Genomic DNA, 20,355 nt, shown 5'->3' with positions numbered 1-20,355 from the left:
CCTCCATATTCGCCTGCTGTTACATATGTAAAAATACAGAAACTTGAGGTATTCACACATTACTGAGGATGAGCACCGACTCCCACATGACCTTGAACACCATAGAGCTGTCACAAAATTTGAGTTCATTTAAATTTGGTTTATTTGTATAGCAAAAATGTCCAACAAATGTGACGGTGGAGCATTTAGGACACAAACAGATCCAGTTCACGTAGGGTAACACAAAGCCTGTTTCATGCAGTGCAGCCACATTCAGATGTTCATAAAATGCATAAGATGTCAATCCAGAGCATGGGTCACACAATGCAAAGTGGTATTATATCATTCAGGCAAGGGTTAACTCGTTTAAAGCCTTAAGTGTCACATGACCTTTTGAAAAAAAAAAAGGCAACTTAAAGTTTTTGATAAATATCTACTATAAGAAATTTGCTGTCCTTTTTAAAGGACCACCATGTCAGTTGTATTCTTAGGTTTTAAAATGTAAGCAAAATGACTATGGATACATTTTCTTCTATGGGATGTTGATATTTGAGGAAAATTATATAAAAAAAAAAAAAAAAAAAAAGAAGCAAATACTATAATATCCAACATATTGACAAGAAAAATAGACCTAAAAAATATCATTGGTACTTTCTTTATCATCTTGTTGTGGAAATTTAATTTAAACTCAATTAAAAATACTTTTCTTTACCCCAGAGGGACATTAACTTCTGTGGTAATTCATGTTATGGGGTTTCTTCAATGAGTTGTTGTAGATACTGATGGCTGCAGGCAGGAAGGACCTACTGTAGATTTGCAGAAGCCTCTGACTGAAGACACCCTGCTATTGTAGGATCGATACATTGCAATAATTTAATGAAAACACTGCTAAAACCTGACTTTTATTACAATATATTATTTTATAAACATCAAACCTTATTTGGTTCTTAGTTCTCAGTTTGTCCAGAGAGCCACATGCAGTTGTAGTCTGCTGTGGCAGACCCCAGACCTGGGAATTGCTTTAGATCTTCACTCCCATGCAATCCTCTGCCCACAGTATCAGAGAGGAGGTGAGAAATGTTTTTCATGTTGGATAGCAGTTCTCTTCCCCCACCTCCGCTGTAGAGCCCAAGGGACAGGCCACAACTAAACTGGCCCTCTTGACCAGCTTGTCTAAGTCTAGTTCTGTCCCGTTCTCTGCAGCCACTCAGCAGACCTCAGCATAAAATACTGCAGAGGCTACCCCAGGGTTTTTGAAGGTCCTGAGCAGAGCTCTACAAACACTAAAAGACCTGAGTCTCCTAAATAGGAGGCTGTAATGGTTAATGGGTCCTTGACACTAACAAATGACTAAATGTCTTTAGAGATGATGAAGATCCAGAAGGAAGGTGAGTACACCAACAGAGAATAAGGTTGGCAGATTGTGATGTAGGTATGTTGCTATCATACATGTGTCATATGTGTTACTTTAGGGGGCTTTGCCAGGGAAGCTATTGGGAATTATACGGAATTTGAAGCGGTGCTGCAATGCAACACCCACCTTTGAACCTGACAAGCAAGGGTGACGAGCAGAGGAGACGGAGCTGCCATCCAAATCTCCCACCTGGACTTGTTATTTGGATAGCAGGGTTGTCGGAGGGAGCTCCTTCAAGATTGTGCGTTTTAGAGACTCTCTAATTGTCATAAACACAATTGTAGAGCCAACAAGGTAAATCTCAAAGAGCTGTTAGATGAAAACTTGAGAACCAGTAAATTGTCATTTCAAGGATTGTGTGTCATTCATTCTATTCATCTTCAAAACAATTATTTTCAGTTGCTTAAATCTGTGTACATTTCTATGCATGAGATTTTTTCTTTTGTCTTCTGCTTGTGTTCTGTCCTGTCTTATTTATACACCCCCTGCCCCACTTTTATGCCCATGGCTTGCATTTTTAAAGCCCCAGTGTATAAGATTTACACCATGTAGTGGTGAGCTAAATAAATTACAACCTCGCCGTTAAGCGTGTAATGACTACTACAGAAGCCATGGAGTGCCATAAATGCAACAATTTAAATACAATTACATTGTCAGTTATGCCATCTGTGCATGTGGTACCAAGCTACTGCTAATGGCTACGGTCATTGTGTGAAATGTTTTTTGGCACTGTTGCCAAGTCTGCTTATAATAAGTGACTTTGGTCATGGTTTTTTGGGCTTGTTTCTGAACATGCAGTCACTTTTTTGGGCTCCATAAACATGAGTTAAGAGACCAGCTCATTCTGCTGCTGTGGAATGTGAACCGAACCGGCATGCTCAAATATCCCTCCGCGTATGTACACACATACTCCTGACAGGGAGACAAGACGATCCAGCCGTCCCTGCCGGGAGGACAGAGTAGTTGCTGGACTACACTGCCTTGTTTCTAACTTAACACAAAAATAAACGTCACTGTTATATTGAATTAACTTACCTGTCCAGCAAAAAGCATGCAACCTCTGCATCCGTTTTAAATCCACTCAGGAATTATCTCCACCTGGTAACAATAGCTGCGCCACTATATCCTCTGATTTTCTACCGATTATTACTTATTTTTCTTTTCTTGGTTACTTTCTCTTCCCTCTCGCTGGACAAAGAGTATGGATGGTCCTCCATTTTCAACAGAAAGCGGCAAATAGAAAGACCCATAGTCATCTTTGCTTGTTTTATACTCCTCCTCCACCGACAGCAAGTCTTCATATAGAAGACAGATAGGGAAAACATGTATGGCTGACAGTCCCCTTTCGGCTACTGAAATCAGATATAGCGACGCAACATGGCGTCTCCTAGTGGTTGCTGTTACAGTATAAATAACGCAAGGTACACCAGTTATGTTGTGAGTTTGAATCTGTAACAGTTGCACAGACACCTATGTATTTATAAACTGCTAATTTTATAGCGAGAACGCTTTCATTTTTGATGTGAGGTTATTAGACTTTGCCAGAATATGTATTTATAAAAGCAATACTTGATTTTGGCTAATTGAAATCCAAATTAGTTACACACTGTCCCTTTCAAGATTTATACTTTAACTAGTGTTTTAGTCACAAGAGAATAAAACCATTTAGTCCTAATTCTTTTTTTCCTTTAAAGAAAGAATCGATTGCTTTGTGTTCGATCTCATTTACAACAAGTAGAGCCTTAAAACAATTATATTGTGTTACTTTTTTAGTTGGATTTTGTATGTCCCTTTCTATAGTTTAAACAATGTTCTTTGGAAATATGGATTTTTTAAAATTAATCAGCTTTTTAACTCAGTATTTTCTGACATGTTTGCAATCAAAAAGCTTTTAAAAACAGGTCAATATGTAAATAAGGAATTTCAGCATCTTTCTTTGGTCAAACTAATGATGAATCATTACAGAACAAGATAGCTGCTTTACATGAACATGCTCTCCTATCATAGCCACGTGTACTTTGATATCCTTGTGATGCTTTCCTGTTTACACACTTGATAAATCACAGGGGCAGACACAGACTCAGGAGATATCAGCCGTCATTTGAAAGGCTCAGTCATGTTTCCAGCATGAAGACCACCAGTGAAGTGACCATGCCTGTCCATGCATTCTATGTCATTATTTGAATGCAGCATGCATATATGCCTTATTAGCTGAACAGCAAGAAATATCCGTGTTGGCTGCTGTGTAGTAACCACCTCAGCGCTTTGCAATATTAGCATCAAACTGGGTTAGAATGGGCCCCAGTAACAGAATCAAGGTAAACAAAAACAGAGGATCGGCATGTGTACAGGCGGGGGTGTGATATCCATCATGTGTTATGAAATAATCCCGGTGTGATGTGACTCATACCCTCTAGGGACACATTCTCCCATACATGGAGCTTTAAAGTTATAATAATATTAATTTAGTCTGATTTTTTTTTTCAAATGTGGTACTCTTAATTTTATTATGTTAGATGATTGACAACCTTTTCAGGTTCTACCCTGCCTCTTGCCCAATCACTGTTGCAGGTCGTCGTCAGACCCCCATGACACTGTAAGGATTAGAAGATGTAGACGCCGGATGGATGGACGGATGGACAGTCATCAATAAATTCCAGAGATTAAGGACAGAAAACCTAAGGCTTAAAAACAGAAGAGGAATGATTAGCAAGGATCAGATGAGTCCAATAAACACAATTCAGTACAGCCATGTGAGGAAACATGACTATGGTGCAACTAGCTAAAAAAAGAATGATTGCATTGGGGAAAAAAACACCTGCATCAGAAGAAAGTAGTTATAATAATCCATCAATCAATAAATCAATGGTTTATGTATGTAGGCATTTACACAGTTAATAAAGGCTTAGCAAGTGGTTAGCAATCAAGAACGATAAAATAAATACACAGATAAACAAAACAAAGTATGGAACCATAAAATCGGAACAGTATGATAGTTTGCTTCTTGTTATTAAAAGCCAGCCTAAATAATGAGTTTTGATGTTTTACAAAAATGTATAAATAAAAAAAACTTGGAGCTGGTTCCAAAGTCTGGTTGCTGTCACTGAGAAAGTCTGAAACTCTAATAGTAACGTCAGGATGGTACAACATACTGAAAACCAATGTGGCAGACTAACTCATAGTCTGTGTATCATGACACCTGTTTAACGTTTGCCAGAGGTCATGTAGAGGACACAGCAAATGTGAGAGATAAAGTTCTCTGCTCAGATGAGACCAGAATGTTACTCCTAAGCCTACATCCAAAATGCTGCACGTCACCCTGAACACACCATCTCCCTGGTCATGTGCCAACAAGACGGTGACCTCCACAGCTATAGTAGATAAAATGTTTAGATTCAAACATATTGATGACACAATATTGATCTATTCAGTCTGACTGAGACCAAGATATTCTGAAAGATTTGGCCCACATCATGGTCTCTCAACATGTCCCCGGTGACAAAGGGTGTTACTACAAAGCATTGGCACAGAGGAACTGCATACAAATGAACACAATTTTCAGATTTATGTTGGTGAAATGGTTCACAATTATGCACTATTTTCATTGTATTGGTTTGTTGCATGTATTTACAATTTGAATGCAATAAAACTTCCGGCTGTAACACGACATAATGGGAAGAATGTTTAGGGTTGTTTCTGTATAGCAGTGCATAAATACTTTACCAACTTTTTTAGGTTTCCAAACATTGTTATGATTTTGCTATTAAAAAAAATAACTTTTTTATATTATCCGTAATATCCCAGCTGAACAACCGACATGATCTTAGAAAACTCTCTGGAATATGGTAAACCATTGGTAGGCTCTCATCAGGATTAATCACACCAAGGTGCGTGTGATAAACCATGATGCACCCCTGACGCACAACATTTGGTGACCCATAAACAGCTTATTAGGTGCTAGAGGGGAATAATTTTTGAATGCCATTTAGTCGCTGATGTCAGTAGCAACCGCACTTTTCATGACACACAAAACCCCGTACCGAACCGTTTTAATAGCTGTTAATTTCAAAGTATTCAACACCAATATACACCCACGTTAAGGCTAGAAATATAATCAAGTTATTCTTTTCTTCAAATAGCTGCAAAGATTTTCATGACACCAAAATGAAACCCAGGGGCTCAAAAGGTACCGTCACAAATAGATTTAAACATCAGGATTTAAAAAAAATGAATTTATTTCTCTCTTTTTCAGTGTTTTATAAGTGGTATCTTCTTTTAGAGCTGCAAATGAAGGCCTCAACTAAGATTTATTTTTTTTCTCTGGATGCAATCATTTGGCTTTTGCTTTTTCATGACAAGCAGTTGATACATTGTGCAATGCAACCTGCCTGCTTCACTTCCAAGCTTTCAAACAGGTCCCACAGGTGCTCAAGTCATTTTTGGAGCTTTTGTGTAATACTTGTGCAAATGTCATAGGGTGGAAAGGGTGCAGCTGGGACTTAACCAAATGGGTGATTTTGTTAGTTTTTTATATTTTTGGTGATAAAAGTCTGTTCACATCGCTACTCGCGAAAAGAAGACAAATATATATTTCCCCCTCATTTGTTTCCTCCTTTTCCAATTTGATGGCCAAAACCATCAAGCTATCATTTGTGTTACGCAAACAGAGCTGCAAAGGGCAGCAGCCCATTGGCGTCTAAAGTAAAGCATTTATAAGTTCACTCAGTTGTCGCCGTATTTACTGACGCCATTTTTCAATGAAGTACGTAGAGTTGGAGGTGACTGTTCCCACTTGCACAATAGTTAAATGCTTCATGTGGGGAAAAAATAAGCACATTAAAGCCAATTTTCCGAAAGTATTTTTACTGAGTGTGTTTCTCCGCAGATTCACATTCAGCTCTGTATTAATTTACCAGGATTTTATGGTCCACTTGTTGCAAAATTTTGGCAGTACATTTCGGTACAACGTCTCAAGCAAACTTATCCGGCTCAGGGAGTTTTGCTTTCTCTTACTCTCATCTTTTGAGTTTGCTTAATTGCTAAAGAATCACATCATCCAGGTTTTCTGAGGCAGCATTAAGAACACATGGATCATAACGCAGCATTCCCTTATCTGAAAAGCTGTATGACCTTTTTTGTTGGATTTATATTTCAGCCTCATCGACGTATGCACATCTGCTGACTTTCAGAGTTTCAGTTTCTAGATGTGCAAAGCTGGTAAGCGCGTTCCTCAAAAGATGTTTCAGCTGTAATTACATTGAATGGCGGTATTACAGCTTATTGAATTTGGAGGGCCCACTATCTATGCACACCACTCTTTTTTTTTTTCATTTTTATTTCCAAAAAGGAAAAGCCATGCAAAAGTTTTCTTACACTTTAGCATTATTTTCACTACTTCTCATTGAAACTCCATCAAACCCTTTTGTGGATGTAATTTTTCAAAATGCGATCCAGATGACAGAGAACGAATGCCTGGAAGGCACCGGTTTATGTACTTCCGAAACACCAAACTGACTTTGGTGCCGGCTGAACGCGAGACAAAATAACTAACCCTTCACAGAAAAAAATCACTGGATATCATCAAAACCCCATCTGTTAGGGCTGACCTCTGGCAAGCCTGAAAATGTAGGTGGCTAAGTAGATTAATGACAAAAATTTCAGCGTGCAGATAAGAAGTCTTTTTTTTTGTCTCACCGTTTTTAAGAGGAGTACGTGAATATTGATCTGACTGAAATCTTTCCAGCGAGGATTCTGGGCCTGGGTAATGAGATGAATTTGCACAGGCTGCTTGTGAGTCCATTATGAAATTAACCACCTGGCAAAAGAAGGTCAATCGAGGCAAACCCCGTGAACTACTGTTTGTTCAGTGCAAGTGAGGTCGGCAAGCTGTCCCAAATCATTACAGATCGTTAGAGGATGTTCCAAGAGGCGCTGGAAAACTAAATGTTCTGACATTTTATAATTTCTGGTATAATATTCCGCCATAAGGCTAGTGAACGTTAGGCTTCTGGAGATGATTTCACTGATACAGTATATTTACAACCTCATGCACCATGTGTAAAATCACTCTTTATGTCACAGATTTAAGGAAAACACGGCTGGCATATTGTCGCGCCACCAAAACACAAAACAGGTGTTCGCCCAACCAACTAGCCGCAGTGAGCTGATGGGCTCTGACGTTTTAGGCTTTTGTCCTGGAAATCAGAGGATCATGCTTCATTCATCGGACTCTCTGCAGCATGGCCCGGCCTGACACGCAACGGTCTTAGAACACACGCCATGTAAACACACCATGAAGTAGCCTTATCGCTCCACATTCAGCTGCTTTACTCTGACTCTGCAGATTACAAAGCCGATGTTAAAGACTTACAATACGGAACATAGTTTGATTTCTCAGGATGTTCTCTTCTTTGTTGTCATAATACAAGCACATGACCAAGGCTGTTGGTCAGATAACTCCTCTTTACTCTATTATGCCCCCCCCCCCCCCCCACCACCACCACCACCACCACCTTTGCTAAAGTTGTTGTTGCTGTGGTGTGCATATAGTTAAGAAAATACTTCTGTAGGTTATCTTATATTATACAACATAATCTATATTTTAAAGAAGAATTGAGCATCTCTTTTTACAAAGAAGGAATCTGTCTGTTGTTGGTTGAGTGTGTTTGACTTTTTTTTCTTGCAAAAGACTTTCTGTCACTAGCTACCTGGCACTAACAGTTCTGTGGATACTCAGTATCCTTTTCACGAGACATAGTGCAGGGAATGGGATAACAAAAGAAAACGTTTAATTCGTCCATGAATACAAGCATCTAAACACAGTAGAGGCTCATTAACATACATGAACAGTCACATGAGGATATTCCATATAACACACAGTCAACTCTCTAAACTTCAAGGCTTTTGCAATGTATTATAAAAATCTGACCACGATATACAGTTTCAAACCTTTGTCCACCTTTATTCTGATACATATCTTTTAAAAAACCCAGTGAAAACAAACACATCTGTAAGGAGACAAAAGGTGAAAACAGAAGCATACCCTCAAACTAATTTAGTGATGAACCGCCTTTTCCTTTGATTTGGCGTTTAGTTTTCTTGTGTACACACCTAACATTAACCACAGTGAATCTGATTAGCTATATATAAGCTTAAACTGATTTTATAGACTGACAGTTGCTTATTTTTATTATTTAGCCAAAGGTGTTATGCACTGGGGAATTAGAGAGAATGTAGCTGTATAAATGTATCAGTCAGGAGGGGAGAACAAAACAGCGTCAGATCTATGCACCCGACCAGTGTCAGGTGTAAATATACACTTGACACTGGTCAGAACACATTTCTATAGCCTAACATTCACTAGCCTTATGGCAGAATATTATGCCATAAAATGTAAAATGTCAGAACATTTAGTTTTCCAGAGTGTCAGATTGTCAGCTCACTGCACGGGGGTAAGCATGACCAGCTAGTTTGTAGCAACCTTGTCCGTGATTTACCCGAGCTCTTCTAATCCTGCATTGTTCTCCTTCGGCAGAACCTCCTGGTTGTCTGGGCGGATTTTTGATCAGCTCCCGACTTCCTCTCGTTCCTCCGGCAAGATTCAGGTCCCCCTATTTACCAATCCACGTTTTTAAGAGCATCCTGATCTCCAGCAAGCCTCAGCCCCCGCACCTGTGAACGCCAGACTTGCCAGGAAGATAGCCTGCCTGTCCACCCTCCTACTATCGCCATTCCTCCAACTCACACCGGAGCCAATCATCCACACAGCTGAAGCACCACATAATCAACCTACCTGTTTGCTGTCGGATTCTAATCCTGTTTGTTTTCGGTGTTCAGCTAACAACCAAAGCCGATCCCTTAGCCCACAACCATCCTCCTAGATCCTTCCCTCTCCTTTAATAAACAATATAAACCTGTCCTCTATCTGTCTCTGTGTTTGCGTTCCCTTTCAGAGTCTTAAAAGAAAGCTTAAACATGACACCAAGATGATCATCAATACTGTGAGGGCAGGCGGTGCAACGATGACATCACAGACCAAAGAGGTCTCTCTTTAACTAGATCAAATAATGGGGTGTGCTTCGGTGGCGCAGTGGTTAGCGTGCATGACCCATGTACGGAGGCCTTAGTCCTCGACGCAGCCGACCCAGGTTCGACCTGTGGTCCTTTGCTGCATGTCTCCCCCCCCCTCTCTTGTACCCGCTTTCCTGTCAGCCCACTATATGAAAAACGAGCCACTAGTGCTGTAAAAAAGGCACATGTTTTCTTGTTTTCCTCCAACACAGTCTAGAGAACATTGTGGAGACTCCAGTAGACAGGCTCTAATCCAGGAGAGCTGTGCAGGGCCGTTGGATGTCCTTAAGACATCAGCAGGGCTGGTATTTGCTCTTTGGTGCAAGGAACAGAACGAGTACTGCCAGCGCCCTACAAATGCCAGTTACCACAGTTCTCAGGCCACTCAGTGCAGATCAAAACCTCCTTAGATCATAAATGAAATTCGTACTGTATGTCCTGGTAGGGGGGGCTCGTCATCCCAAGGATAACAGAATGTTGAACCGTTTCCAGATCTCCGAATGACAATGGCTTGGCACCACAAAGAACCACAAAATAGCAACACAGAGAGTAACTTGTGAAACTAAAGCCCGGAGTGGTTTTAATTTGATGTATTAATAGGCATGCATGTAAGCATAATACACACACACACACACACTGAAAGAAAAACTTGTTTGGAGTAGGTAGGTGGCATAAACGTATATTATCCCCACCCCTTCTTCCTACATCATATACAACCTGCTTTTTTGTTTACTATATGAATTATTATCATCATTTCACATACTATATAATATTACCCAATAAACTTGTAGATTCATGGCAAAAGTCCCAACATACCCACATACAGACAAAAAAGTATCAACATTTGCCTTTCAGCCCAGGTTTCTAAATCCACTGATTATCATATATATTTTTATTTTGCTTAATGATGTAAAACAATTTATATTTGGGCATTGCTTTAATATCATATTCAAACCTTTCCATAGTTATATGTGTAGCAGGATGAAGCCTGCCCCAGGATTGAGGACACCTGGCGCCTAAATTACCTCAACGGGTGTGAGCATAAAGGCAGACTCTCTTACATGCTTTCTTCATGCCGCATCTGGTCACACCTCAGTGGGAAGGTCTCCTGGTTAACTTGCAGTGGTTGAAACTCTAAAATCAGTAAGTAATGTTTCTCCTTCTTTATAAAACTGGAAATTTTAGTTGGTATAATCCCATTGTGTTTAAATTTAGAATCTGCCTGAAGTCTCCTGTTTGATACTGTGGTGTGGTTGTAATTCACCCTCCCCAGGTCAGCTTGTCAACATAAGCTGCGTATGTATTTTTATTTTTTTAATTGCACAGCACCCATGCAATTTAATAGCACAAAACGATTATTTATACACAGAACGTACTGGCAAGCGGATCATCCTGCTGTTGGGCCGGAAAGGGCTCTCTGGTCGGGATAGAGTCAGCCAGCCCTGGTAGGTGACAATGGCTTCCCCTGCCTTATGCCATTTTTGACAAAAATCATGTATTAATTTAACTTCTTTTCAGATATAAAGCTGCTGCAGCTTACCGGAGACCCTGCTGCTTTATTTTTGTTTGTTTATTTAACTTTGGTTGTTTTGAGTTATCCTATTGTCCTGTGTGGCCTCCGGCTTTGCTGCATGATGTAACTTTTTAAGAAATTTTTTTTTTTTTTTTTTTTTTTTTATCAAAATATTTCAACCAAAGTACCTTTTTATTCCAACTTGTTTTTATTTTCCTATGTTTTAATCATGTAAAGCGCTTTGTGTTGTCTTTGTATTGAAATATGCTATACAAATAAACTTGCCTTACAATAAAAAAGTGTTTTACATGTCTAAACGATTTTTAGATATAATATATGAAAAACAGTCTCATTGGAATCTGCCTTCCATACATTCTATTGGTCTTCTATGCTGACAGAGTCACACATGAGTTTTTTTTTCCTGCAGTCCAAAGTGTGACAGTTATGTTAACTTTTGTGTGTGGTTGTCTGTCCTGTCTCTGTGATGGACTGGCGACCTGTCCGGGGTGTGCCCCGCCTCTCGCCCAATGACTACTGGAGATGAGCACCAGCCCCCTAGCGACCTTACGAGGACAAGTTGGTATAGATCAAGACTGGTTTTTAGCACCCACCACAATTATTGGCATTCTTGGTGAAGATGTCCCACACGTTGCATTCCAACTAAATACTTTTCACGCCTGTCTCCAGCACCCAGTGGGAGAGAGAGAGGTACACCCTGGACAGGTCGACAGTTCATTCCAGAGACACACAGCCAAGAGATGAGGTGGAGGAGAATGACACAAAACAAGTCAGATTCTTTTTAGTTAGGAATAATTCACCTTTTTAAAAAGCTTACATATTAAAGTTTTTTTTATTTTTACCAGAAGCACCTTTAACTGGGGGCAGGTGCTGCTCTCTTTCTGGTCCAGCATTGTTTTATAACATTTTGTATTTTAAGTTTTTAAAATGAGAACTTGTTTGAAAGGGCTGCAAAACGTAGAGCTCACAATGTTGACTTTTGGTTTTGCTTTGCCATCCCAAGATGATCTGTGCTTACCTCACCCAGTTACTTAAGGTTATTATAAAACCCAGCTTTCTGATATGGAAATGATTCCCACTTTTCTCTTAAGAGACAAACCGCAAACTGAACAAAAATCAAAATAAGAGCAATTTTCTCAAAATCTTAGAGGCATGGCATGAATTATTTGCCAATACAAGCTTTGAGACGCTGCGAAAGAGATAATGTGACCAAAACAAAGGAGGAGGGGGGGGGGGGGGGTGTGTTTCCACACCAGCTGTGATTTTGTTGGTTTTTTTTTTTTTTTTTTTTTTTTTTTCTTGCACATGAACTCCATATTTTTGTCTTTCGGGGCTTATCTGTGCTCCTAACTAATTGGTAAAAGCAAACATTGGTGAGAAGAAAATGAGTATAATGTGTATAATTGTTCATGGCGTGAGCGGGCTGCCACCGCTGTGTTTACTCTGCTGGGCCATGTTGCCGGGATTGCGTGAGTACAGAAGTCCATCTATCTATGAAAACAGGCTGGAGACCGGCCTGGCACAAAAACATGCTTAAGTGACTGAGCATGAGGACACGGTATACTGTAGCTCGTTGCTGTAAAAAGTGGAGGACTCGTATGTCATTTATAGCAGATGAAATCAAAAATTTGTTAAATGCACAAAAAAGCCTTCTACCACCATTTGTCTAGATTAATGCTGAGTAGATTTAACTTGTTGATACCAGCCAACAGAATGGCACGATTCTGTTTCTAAGAATAGGTCTCTGTAACATTGTTGTATGGAAGCAGTATCATGCTAACTGATGTGCTGCACGTGGATGTGTTTCATGCAAGTCTGTGAAAACACTGGCTGAAATTTCCAACCAATAGTCAGGGATGTAGCACAGGTTCACACCACACAGCTTGCACAAGTCCATTGGTGAGGCTTTTCGAACAACCCTGGCTTAGGTGTATGCCTATCTGATTTCAACCTGTTGCCCCACAGAAGGCTAAAAAAAGGTCACCGATGTTGGTGGGGATGAGGTTTCACAAAATATGATGAGGTAAACACAGAGACATATGGCTAAGCTTACATCGACTTATGCATTGTGGATAAAGATCATTTTAAAGCGGTTACAGGATATTTGCAGAGAAGCTGACATGAAACCAGCGCTGACTATGACGAACAATATCAATGTTGGAACCTGGTTGACATTCTGTATTGCTCCAATAAAATAAGTGATGCCGGTTTGTAAACCCAGTAGTGAAACCACTGGAACCAGGAGGTTGACCTACAAATTACTGTGGCAATTGCCTGCATCAAAGGGGTGCTCAATTAAAAACATTGTTACTGTTGTCTTCACAGGTGAGGGTTCACAATCAGCAGCTTCAGAATAGCCGTGTATGTGGTGCTGTACATTGCTCTTTTAGTCAGACTGATGGTATTACAGAACTTTTCAAACAGTATATATGTCCCTGGTCCTTTCTCACCTTGTAGTGAACCTATACTGAGTGAGCCTTACTATTTTATCTAGATTTCATGTGAGATTATCTGATGAGACTTTGCAGCCTCTGATACATTTTCTCCAAGGTGTTTTCAGCTTGAGCCCTTCTCTCTGACACTGACCCTGCTGAAGAAAAGCATCTCCACTGCATGATGCCACCTCCAACATCTTTCACCGTGCGGGTGTTTTGTTCTGGGTGACGTGCAAGGTTAATTTACCACAACGCGTGATGGCATGCAGGCCTCAGCACCTCTTTTCTAGTGTTTGCTGTGTCCCCAACATGGCATTGTGTAGGACGTCTTGTACCTTACTGATTTGCACATGACTTACAGTTATCCTGTCAAAAGATTTTTTTCCCACCTGTGGATCTTTCAGATTCTCAACAGTTATACCACAATCTCCTGGCTATTTCCTTGGCTATAATTTTCTCTAAAAAAATTTGAGCCTTTGCAGAATATCTGCATTTTTTTTTTAGTGAGGTAACTTCTAAAAGCAACTGGTGACGCTGGATTTTATTTAATTTGTATCAGAGTAAGGTTTCTCCAGTGGCTGTTCGAATGGTCGATCCACTTCTTCTTTCACCCAACAACTAGTTAAAATGCAGGAAATTGACTTTGCTTCTAAGGTGGGATAAAGTGCTCAGATCTCATAAGCCAGTCTCTCTGTCCAAAGCACAAAGCAAGCATCAGTGGGTATGTGGGGGGTCCCAATGCAGGGAGAGTGCTAACGCTCACATCATTCACTACTGCACTTGTTATAAAAGAAATATGAACCCTGTTCAGGGAGCGCATAGACTGATAGGTTATATTTTCTTTTGAATCTGGTGCACATGTGTCCTTTCTAATGCTGCCATGCAACAACTTATAGTCCATCTGGGAAAAAAAAAAAATTTGTCTGTCCCTATTTTTAGATTTATTTTCATAGAAAAAGTACCTGTATTTTTTGCCTCCCACTTCACAATATGTGTTGGTTCATCACATGCAACCCTAACAAAAGACATTGACACCTTACGTTGAAACAGGACAAAATGTGATAGATTTTGAGGGGTGTGAAAATGTATGAACTTGACCGAAAATGTTTTGCCTACACCTCATGTGGAAGCTGAGTACATCAAATGGGGAAAACCAGACAATGTGACGATTTAATCTTACCAGGAAAAAGAACTGAGTCCTAGAAGACGGTCTATCACATGTGGCAGCACACGCGACACTTAAATCACATTCAAGACTTTCGCTTTTTACCAGCAATCACTTTCCTCTCCACGCTGATTCACAGGTGAGAGGATAGGTGAAAGGTGATGAGTGCTTAAAGCGGACAAAGTGGATGAGCAGAGTCTGAGTCACAAACGGCAGGCTCTATCTTGGGCTACCTTAATTAATAGGCCATATGAGAAAGTCGATACAGATTGGATTGAATGGCTTGAAGGCAGCAGCCACGGCCAGCTGGACTTCTCCCTAGATTTTTTTTTTTAACCACCCTTTTTTTACCAACTATGACGTTTGCCACCACTGTTCTTGCATTTTGACATTTTCCAAGTATAAATTATTCTTAAAGTAATAACTAAAGAGGTGTGATGAATGATGGGAGTAAACATGCTACGTGGCTTGTGTTCTGCACCAGGTTTTTTTTTTTTTTTTTTTTTTTTTTTTTTGGCAATATTGCTTTCTACCCAGGGTGACACATCAAAGAGGGATGCCAAGAGGGAAGAATATGTTTAACTCAGAGGTTCCTTTTACTTATTAACACGTCCAGTCCATGTTAATGGGCGATCTCCCTATCCACGCCACCGGACCTGGGTTGTAAGAAATATTGCTGTGGATGATGATTTGTAGTTCTTGGAGCGGAGCTAATTTAACAGGTTATTTTGGTGTTCTTTTTTAAATAATTCTGCACAATCTGTTGTTTAGAATAAGATTTATTTAGACCTCACTTAGCTGGATGATTATATGCTGTTAAAACATAGTTTAAGATTTAAAACCTTTTTCTATGCATAAAAACAGAAAAAGTGAACATTTTATAATGCTTTTTTAGCAGAAGGACCACAAAAGAATCAGACAAGCATGGACAAACCAGTAGTAATTTCCAGTGATTATGGATGATTAAATCATATCTGTCGGTCAATCAAGATCAGCTAATTTCAGATCTGTGGCCAATTTATCCATAATCCTATTAATAAACCCATAAATAGCTATATGACAAACATGTCTTCTAATTATAACAATAGTCTCCGGTTCAGTTCTGACTTTTTAAAAATAATTCAACAGTTATAGCCCATGTCTTGGATACACCTGTGCTTAAGAACAGATTTAGCTAATCATTGTTTTTGTGTTGTAATCCTTTTGTGTTGTAATCCTCTCAAAGCTCCACCCATGCTGTTTTTCCACCTTTTTCCAATGCAGTTTTTCCTTCCACTCAACTTTCCATTCATATTTCTCGACACGCCTCTAATGAACTTTAATCATAACCTTTTTTCTTTGTCTTTCCTGTCGATTGTGTTAGTGACTATTTGGTGGACAACTGTCAAGCCAGCAGTCTTCCCCGTGATTGTGAAAGCCTTAACATGCATGCAATTTCTCTATTAATCATCCTTCTTTATACTTATTTAATATTCCAATTTTAATGATCGCCAGATATATGGAAACAGAAGCCTGAAGTATACAGTATTATTATGTGTATAAGGAGTCTTTCTGTGGTTCATTATTAAAATTCAATTGAAATTCAGTTCAGTTTATATACATAGCAGCAACTCAGAATATGTTGTCTCAGGGTACTTTACAAAGAGTATCAAATCATCCAATTTATACACATAAATACATAAGAAGTTCAATCCAATCATATCAGTCAAAAAGGATGTTGAATTACTGGACAAACAATTTTACGATGCTATTCTAACTTAGTGGCAAACATATGAAAATATAGCTTGTAGCTGACCATTTTATTTGTTGATAGAGGCTCTGCAGAACTGACGCACAATCACAGCCTCGCTAGACATTCTGATTGCAGCTCTCCGCTCCAGCTCTCCTATAGCGCCACAGGGAGACGCGTGACGCAACGGAGGCGCGGCGATCCTCCACTATATAGTCTCAGCCAGCAGCCCTGCAGATTCACAAAGAGCGCGATCAGAGCCATCCCATCACTGCTTGGATTTAAAACTATCTTCACACTGACAAGGCACCGCCGAACAACCGGGTGCAACTTGCTGCTGTTATGATTAAGAAAATGTCTCCAACCGAGAACGACTTCGACATTCCGGCCAAGAATTGCCAGGATGGTGATTCTTGGCTCCACTAAAGTTGGGAAGACGGCCATCATCTCACGGTTTCTCAACGAGAGGTTTGATGACCAGTACACGCCGACCATTGAGGACTTTCACAGAAAGTTCTACAGCATCAGAGGGGACGTGTACCAGCTGGACATCCTCGACACATCTGGGAACCACCCGTTCCCCGCAATGAGGAGACTGTCCATTCTCACTGGTAAGTTTTGTAGCTTGGCATCAAAACGCAAATTACGCGCTCCGGTGGTTCCAATCCCATTTTCTCTGCTGTTCTAAGTATTAAACATCTTTCCTCTTGTTTCAACAGGTGATGTTTTCATCCTGGTGTTCAGCCTGGACAACAGAGACTCCTTCCAAGAGGTGCAGCGCCTGAAGCGCCAAATCCATGAAACCAAGTCGTGTCTGCGCAACAAAACCAAAGAGAAAGTGGACGTCCCGCTCGTCATCTGCGGCAACAAGTGCGACCGGGACTTTTACAGAGAGGTGCAGGACGAAGAGATCGAGAAGCTGGTCGGGGACGAGCACTGTGCGTACTTTGAGATCTCTGCAAAAAAGAACACCAACGTCGACCAGATGTTTCAGACGCTGTTTACCATGGCCAAGCTGCCCAACGAGATGAGTCCCGACCGGCACTGCAAGGTTTCTCTTCAGTACTGCGACGTTTTACACAGAAAGTCCTTCAGGAACAAGAGGTGCAAAGACGGCAACGCGTACGGGATAGTGGCGCCGTTTGCGCGCAGACCGAGCGTGCACAGTGACTTAATGTACATCAAAGAGAAGCAATAGGTGGCAGCCAGACCAAAGACAAAAGCTGCGTTATTTGCTGACATCCTTGCAATACAGAGACTTTCCTGAACTGTTGAAGCTTAAAAAACAACCGGCCTGCAGAAAAAGAGGAGACCAAAAACAAAAAGAACTGTAGATCCAAATAGGGCCGAGACGCGGTGCAATACACGCTCTGAAAATGCTGTAAATGTGATTCTGCATTGTCTCTTTAAGAGCAGCATCAAAGGGAAGAAATGTTTACATCTTGCCATGATTCTCTGATAGAATGGCACTTTGAATGTTTGTTTTGCAGAATGAACAAAATGAATACATGTGTATTTGTCATGTCCTCAAATACTTTTTTCATAAAGGAAAAAAAATAAAACACTTGATACTTTCATAGCCTCTGTTTCTCTTGGGATTCATTTCAAACATAATTCATTCAGTGCATATATGTAACCCTCTTCTTTCAGTTTTCTTGATCAAATATCAGCAGTGCTAAAACAAAAATATGTTCAAGGGATAATTTCTACTTTTCCTGTAACCGATCTACTACCTTAATATTTAGACGCCTTTAAAAAATGTCATTGGATTAAATCCAAATAATAGTGACAAACAAATGGCAGTATATTCGAATGACAACAGCAAGGTAGGGTTTTGAAAATTACTTTAATACAAAAAAATTACAAGATTAGAAAACGCAAGAACCAAATGTACAGACCCAAACACGTACAAAATAACACAAAACGTCCCGCATTGCTGGAAAAATCATGACTATGCCATGTCCTTGATCAGTATTTGTTTCTTGTAGTCAGGGAAGTACCCATCCACCGGTGTCATGATGCTTTGGGTACATCAAACATGCATAAGCTCTTGTATTTCTGCAGCAGCTGGTTCTTGGTGCGCACCTGCTCTCTCAGAGTGGCGAGCTGCTGCTGCTGCTCCTGTGGACTGCTGTCTATCCCAGGCATGTTGGTGATTTGCTCCCGGGCTTTCTGGATCTTGGTTTTCAGCAGCTTCGTCAGCTCTTGGTGAACATCTGGGCCCTCCTTGTCCTTGTCCATGCTTAAAAGAAAAAAAGTGAAAAACAAAAGCCAAATTAATCTGTGGTGTTTTTAACCTCATCCTCCAAGCACTTTTTTTGGGTTGACATCTAAACATCTGGTAACAGACCTCTAGGCTAAAACTGGACTACATGTGGTCTAAAAATGAACATTTGTCCACATATATATCAAACTGTGGACATAGCGCGGATGTCTATGAGTTGCTAAAACAACCTTATTGGACTTAGAATCAAAGTATATCTGATTCTGGAAAAAACAAACAAAAAAAAACAGTAATTTCCTCTCTGGGATTACTAAAGTGCATCTGATCTGATTCTGATTTGGGGTAGATAATTTAGATAATTTTGCATTTACTAGGCAGTATCACAAAATATTATGGATATAAAATGGTCACCGCTATTGTCTGTGTCTCTACACATATGCATGGATATGTGGGTGTAAAAAGTGATACAATTGAACAAACATTAAACTAAATGTTTAATCAATATAGAGGTGCCACGGTAACATTTATTGGGAATAAACAAATTGAATAAGACTTTGAAATGTATTCCTTTCAAGTATTTTATCAGCTGAGATGATTATTTCAGCTTGTGATAATGACTTGTTTTCACAGGCAGTTCCTCACATAGAAATTACATCTGATTGATTAACAAGTATTTCTTTGAAATAAAGTACAGCTTTGGCAGTGTCGTTCACACACAAATTGTGATTTTTCAAATTGGAAACTGAACATCTTAATTTTGGTTTCATTGTAGTAAAAGGCGTGTTCAGTCTTTTTATTTGTTTTAATTCTGGCCGTAAATATAAGGTCAAATGTGTTTTCTTCAGTTTTATTTTTTTAGCAATATTTGAAATATAAAAAGCAACAAGAAAAAATACATATATTTTAAAACACAGTAGTGCCATATAAATCAATTACACTATAGCACCTTGCAATAACGATGCACACATTATCCCGATCATAAAAAAAAACGCATGCACAGTAACAAAGGTTAAATGCAACTGTGCTCTGAACAGCTGAAGTTTAACACAGCAGATAGCAGACAGTTTTAAGAGGCTGGAAATGTTCTGATAAAAGTTGACAAGAAGCTGCATCTACGTGCAACAGATGTTTAAATGCCAAAACAGCAGTTCAGCTATAGTCACATGAAAGTTTTCAATAAAAGCCTCTGTGACCTGTTTTCTTTTCTTTTTTTCTTTTTCTTCCCCCTTCTGTCACCTGGTGAGACGATCACCTATCTGAGGTCGATGTTTGCATTTGGGTGGGGGGGAGAACGCAGCAAAACAATAACACTGCTGAGCATTAGATGTTTCTACACCATTGTTTTCTGCAGTCAGTTTTGTATTGGCTTGTTTGCACGTTACGTAACCAAGACTATGAAAGACTTGGATTAAAACAAGCGGCCCCAATTCGGCCGAAAATATTCGAAACTCAATTCGCTTACGACTGGTCTAAAACCGCGCCTGTTTTTTATTAGTGATACATTTCACGTTGGATAGGTAAGATGCATGTTAGCTTTAGCTAACGGCTCATCAACATGCTCTGTAGCGCCGCGTTGACGGGCTGAGCAGGCATACAAGTGTAAACCCACACAACAGCACATTCTACATTTGGCCGTGCTCTTACCATTTGATAATATCATGAACTAAAGGCAACAGAGAGGAGTCTTCGCTGTCTTTGTCCAGCTTCGGCTGAGACACCGCCATCGTTCTTCGCGTAGTTACGGCGCACCTTTTTTACGTCACACTCAGTCTGCGGCAGACACTGTTGATGGGAATTTCGTCTCCTTT

General features: G+C 39.9%; 2 protein-coding genes and 1 long non-coding RNA gene across 3 annotated transcripts; 2 read left to right on the top strand and 1 right to left on the bottom strand.

Annotated features, from left to right (window-relative positions):
• The first annotated feature begins 10,542 nt into the window (after window positions 1–10,542).
• LOC110369421 lies at window positions 10,543–11,109 on the top strand. The gene is made up of 4 exons (XR_004932915.1): window positions 10,543–10,606; window positions 10,679–10,736; window positions 10,833–10,908; window positions 10,982–11,109. It is a non-coding gene; the product is annotated as an uncharacterized LOC110369421 (long non-coding RNA).
• Window positions 11,110–16,552: 5,443 nt separating this feature from the next.
• Window positions 16,553–17,902, top strand: LOC105936165 (dexamethasone-induced Ras-related protein 1). The gene is given in 4 exon segments (XM_012876848.3): window positions 16,553–16,721; window positions 16,723–16,934; window positions 17,043–17,513; window positions 17,516–17,902. Coding segments are annotated over 4 exon segments (786 nt in total). The 5' UTR covers window positions 16,553–16,665; the 3' UTR covers window positions 17,563–17,902.
• Window positions 17,903–18,150: 248 nt separating this feature from the next.
• Window positions 18,151–20,314, bottom strand: LOC118566366 (mediator of RNA polymerase II transcription subunit 9-like). The gene is made up of 2 exons (XM_036148192.1): window positions 20,192–20,314; window positions 18,151–18,565 (listed from the first exon to the last, which is right to left on the bottom strand). The coding sequence occupies exons 1-2, from the start codon at window positions 20,269–20,271 to the stop codon at window positions 18,337–18,339; spliced, it is 309 nt and encodes a 102-aa protein (XP_036004085.1). The 5' UTR covers window positions 20,272–20,314; the 3' UTR covers window positions 18,151–18,336.
• Between the last annotated feature and the right edge of the window lie 41 nt (window positions 20,315–20,355).

This window comes from Fundulus heteroclitus, chromosome 16, assembly GCF_011125445.2.
Source record: "Fundulus heteroclitus isolate FHET01 chromosome 16, MU-UCD_Fhet_4.1, whole genome shotgun sequence".
Classification (NCBI taxonomy): Eukaryota; Metazoa; Chordata; class Actinopteri; order Cyprinodontiformes; family Fundulidae; genus Fundulus; species Fundulus heteroclitus.
Note: the sequence above shows the minus strand (reverse complement) of the source record. Positions and strands in the feature narration are given on the sequence as shown.

Bases quoted from the DNA above. Each gene is read 5' to 3' on its own strand.
- LOC118566366 (XM_036148192.1), bottom strand. From the start codon at position 20,271: ATGGCGGTGTCTCAGCCGAAGCTGGACAAAGACAGCGAAGACTCCTCT. The intron at 18,566-20,191 runs GTAAGAGCACGG...TTTTCTTTTAAG, and splicing joins GTTCATGATATTATCAAATG to CATGGACAAGGACAAGGAGG.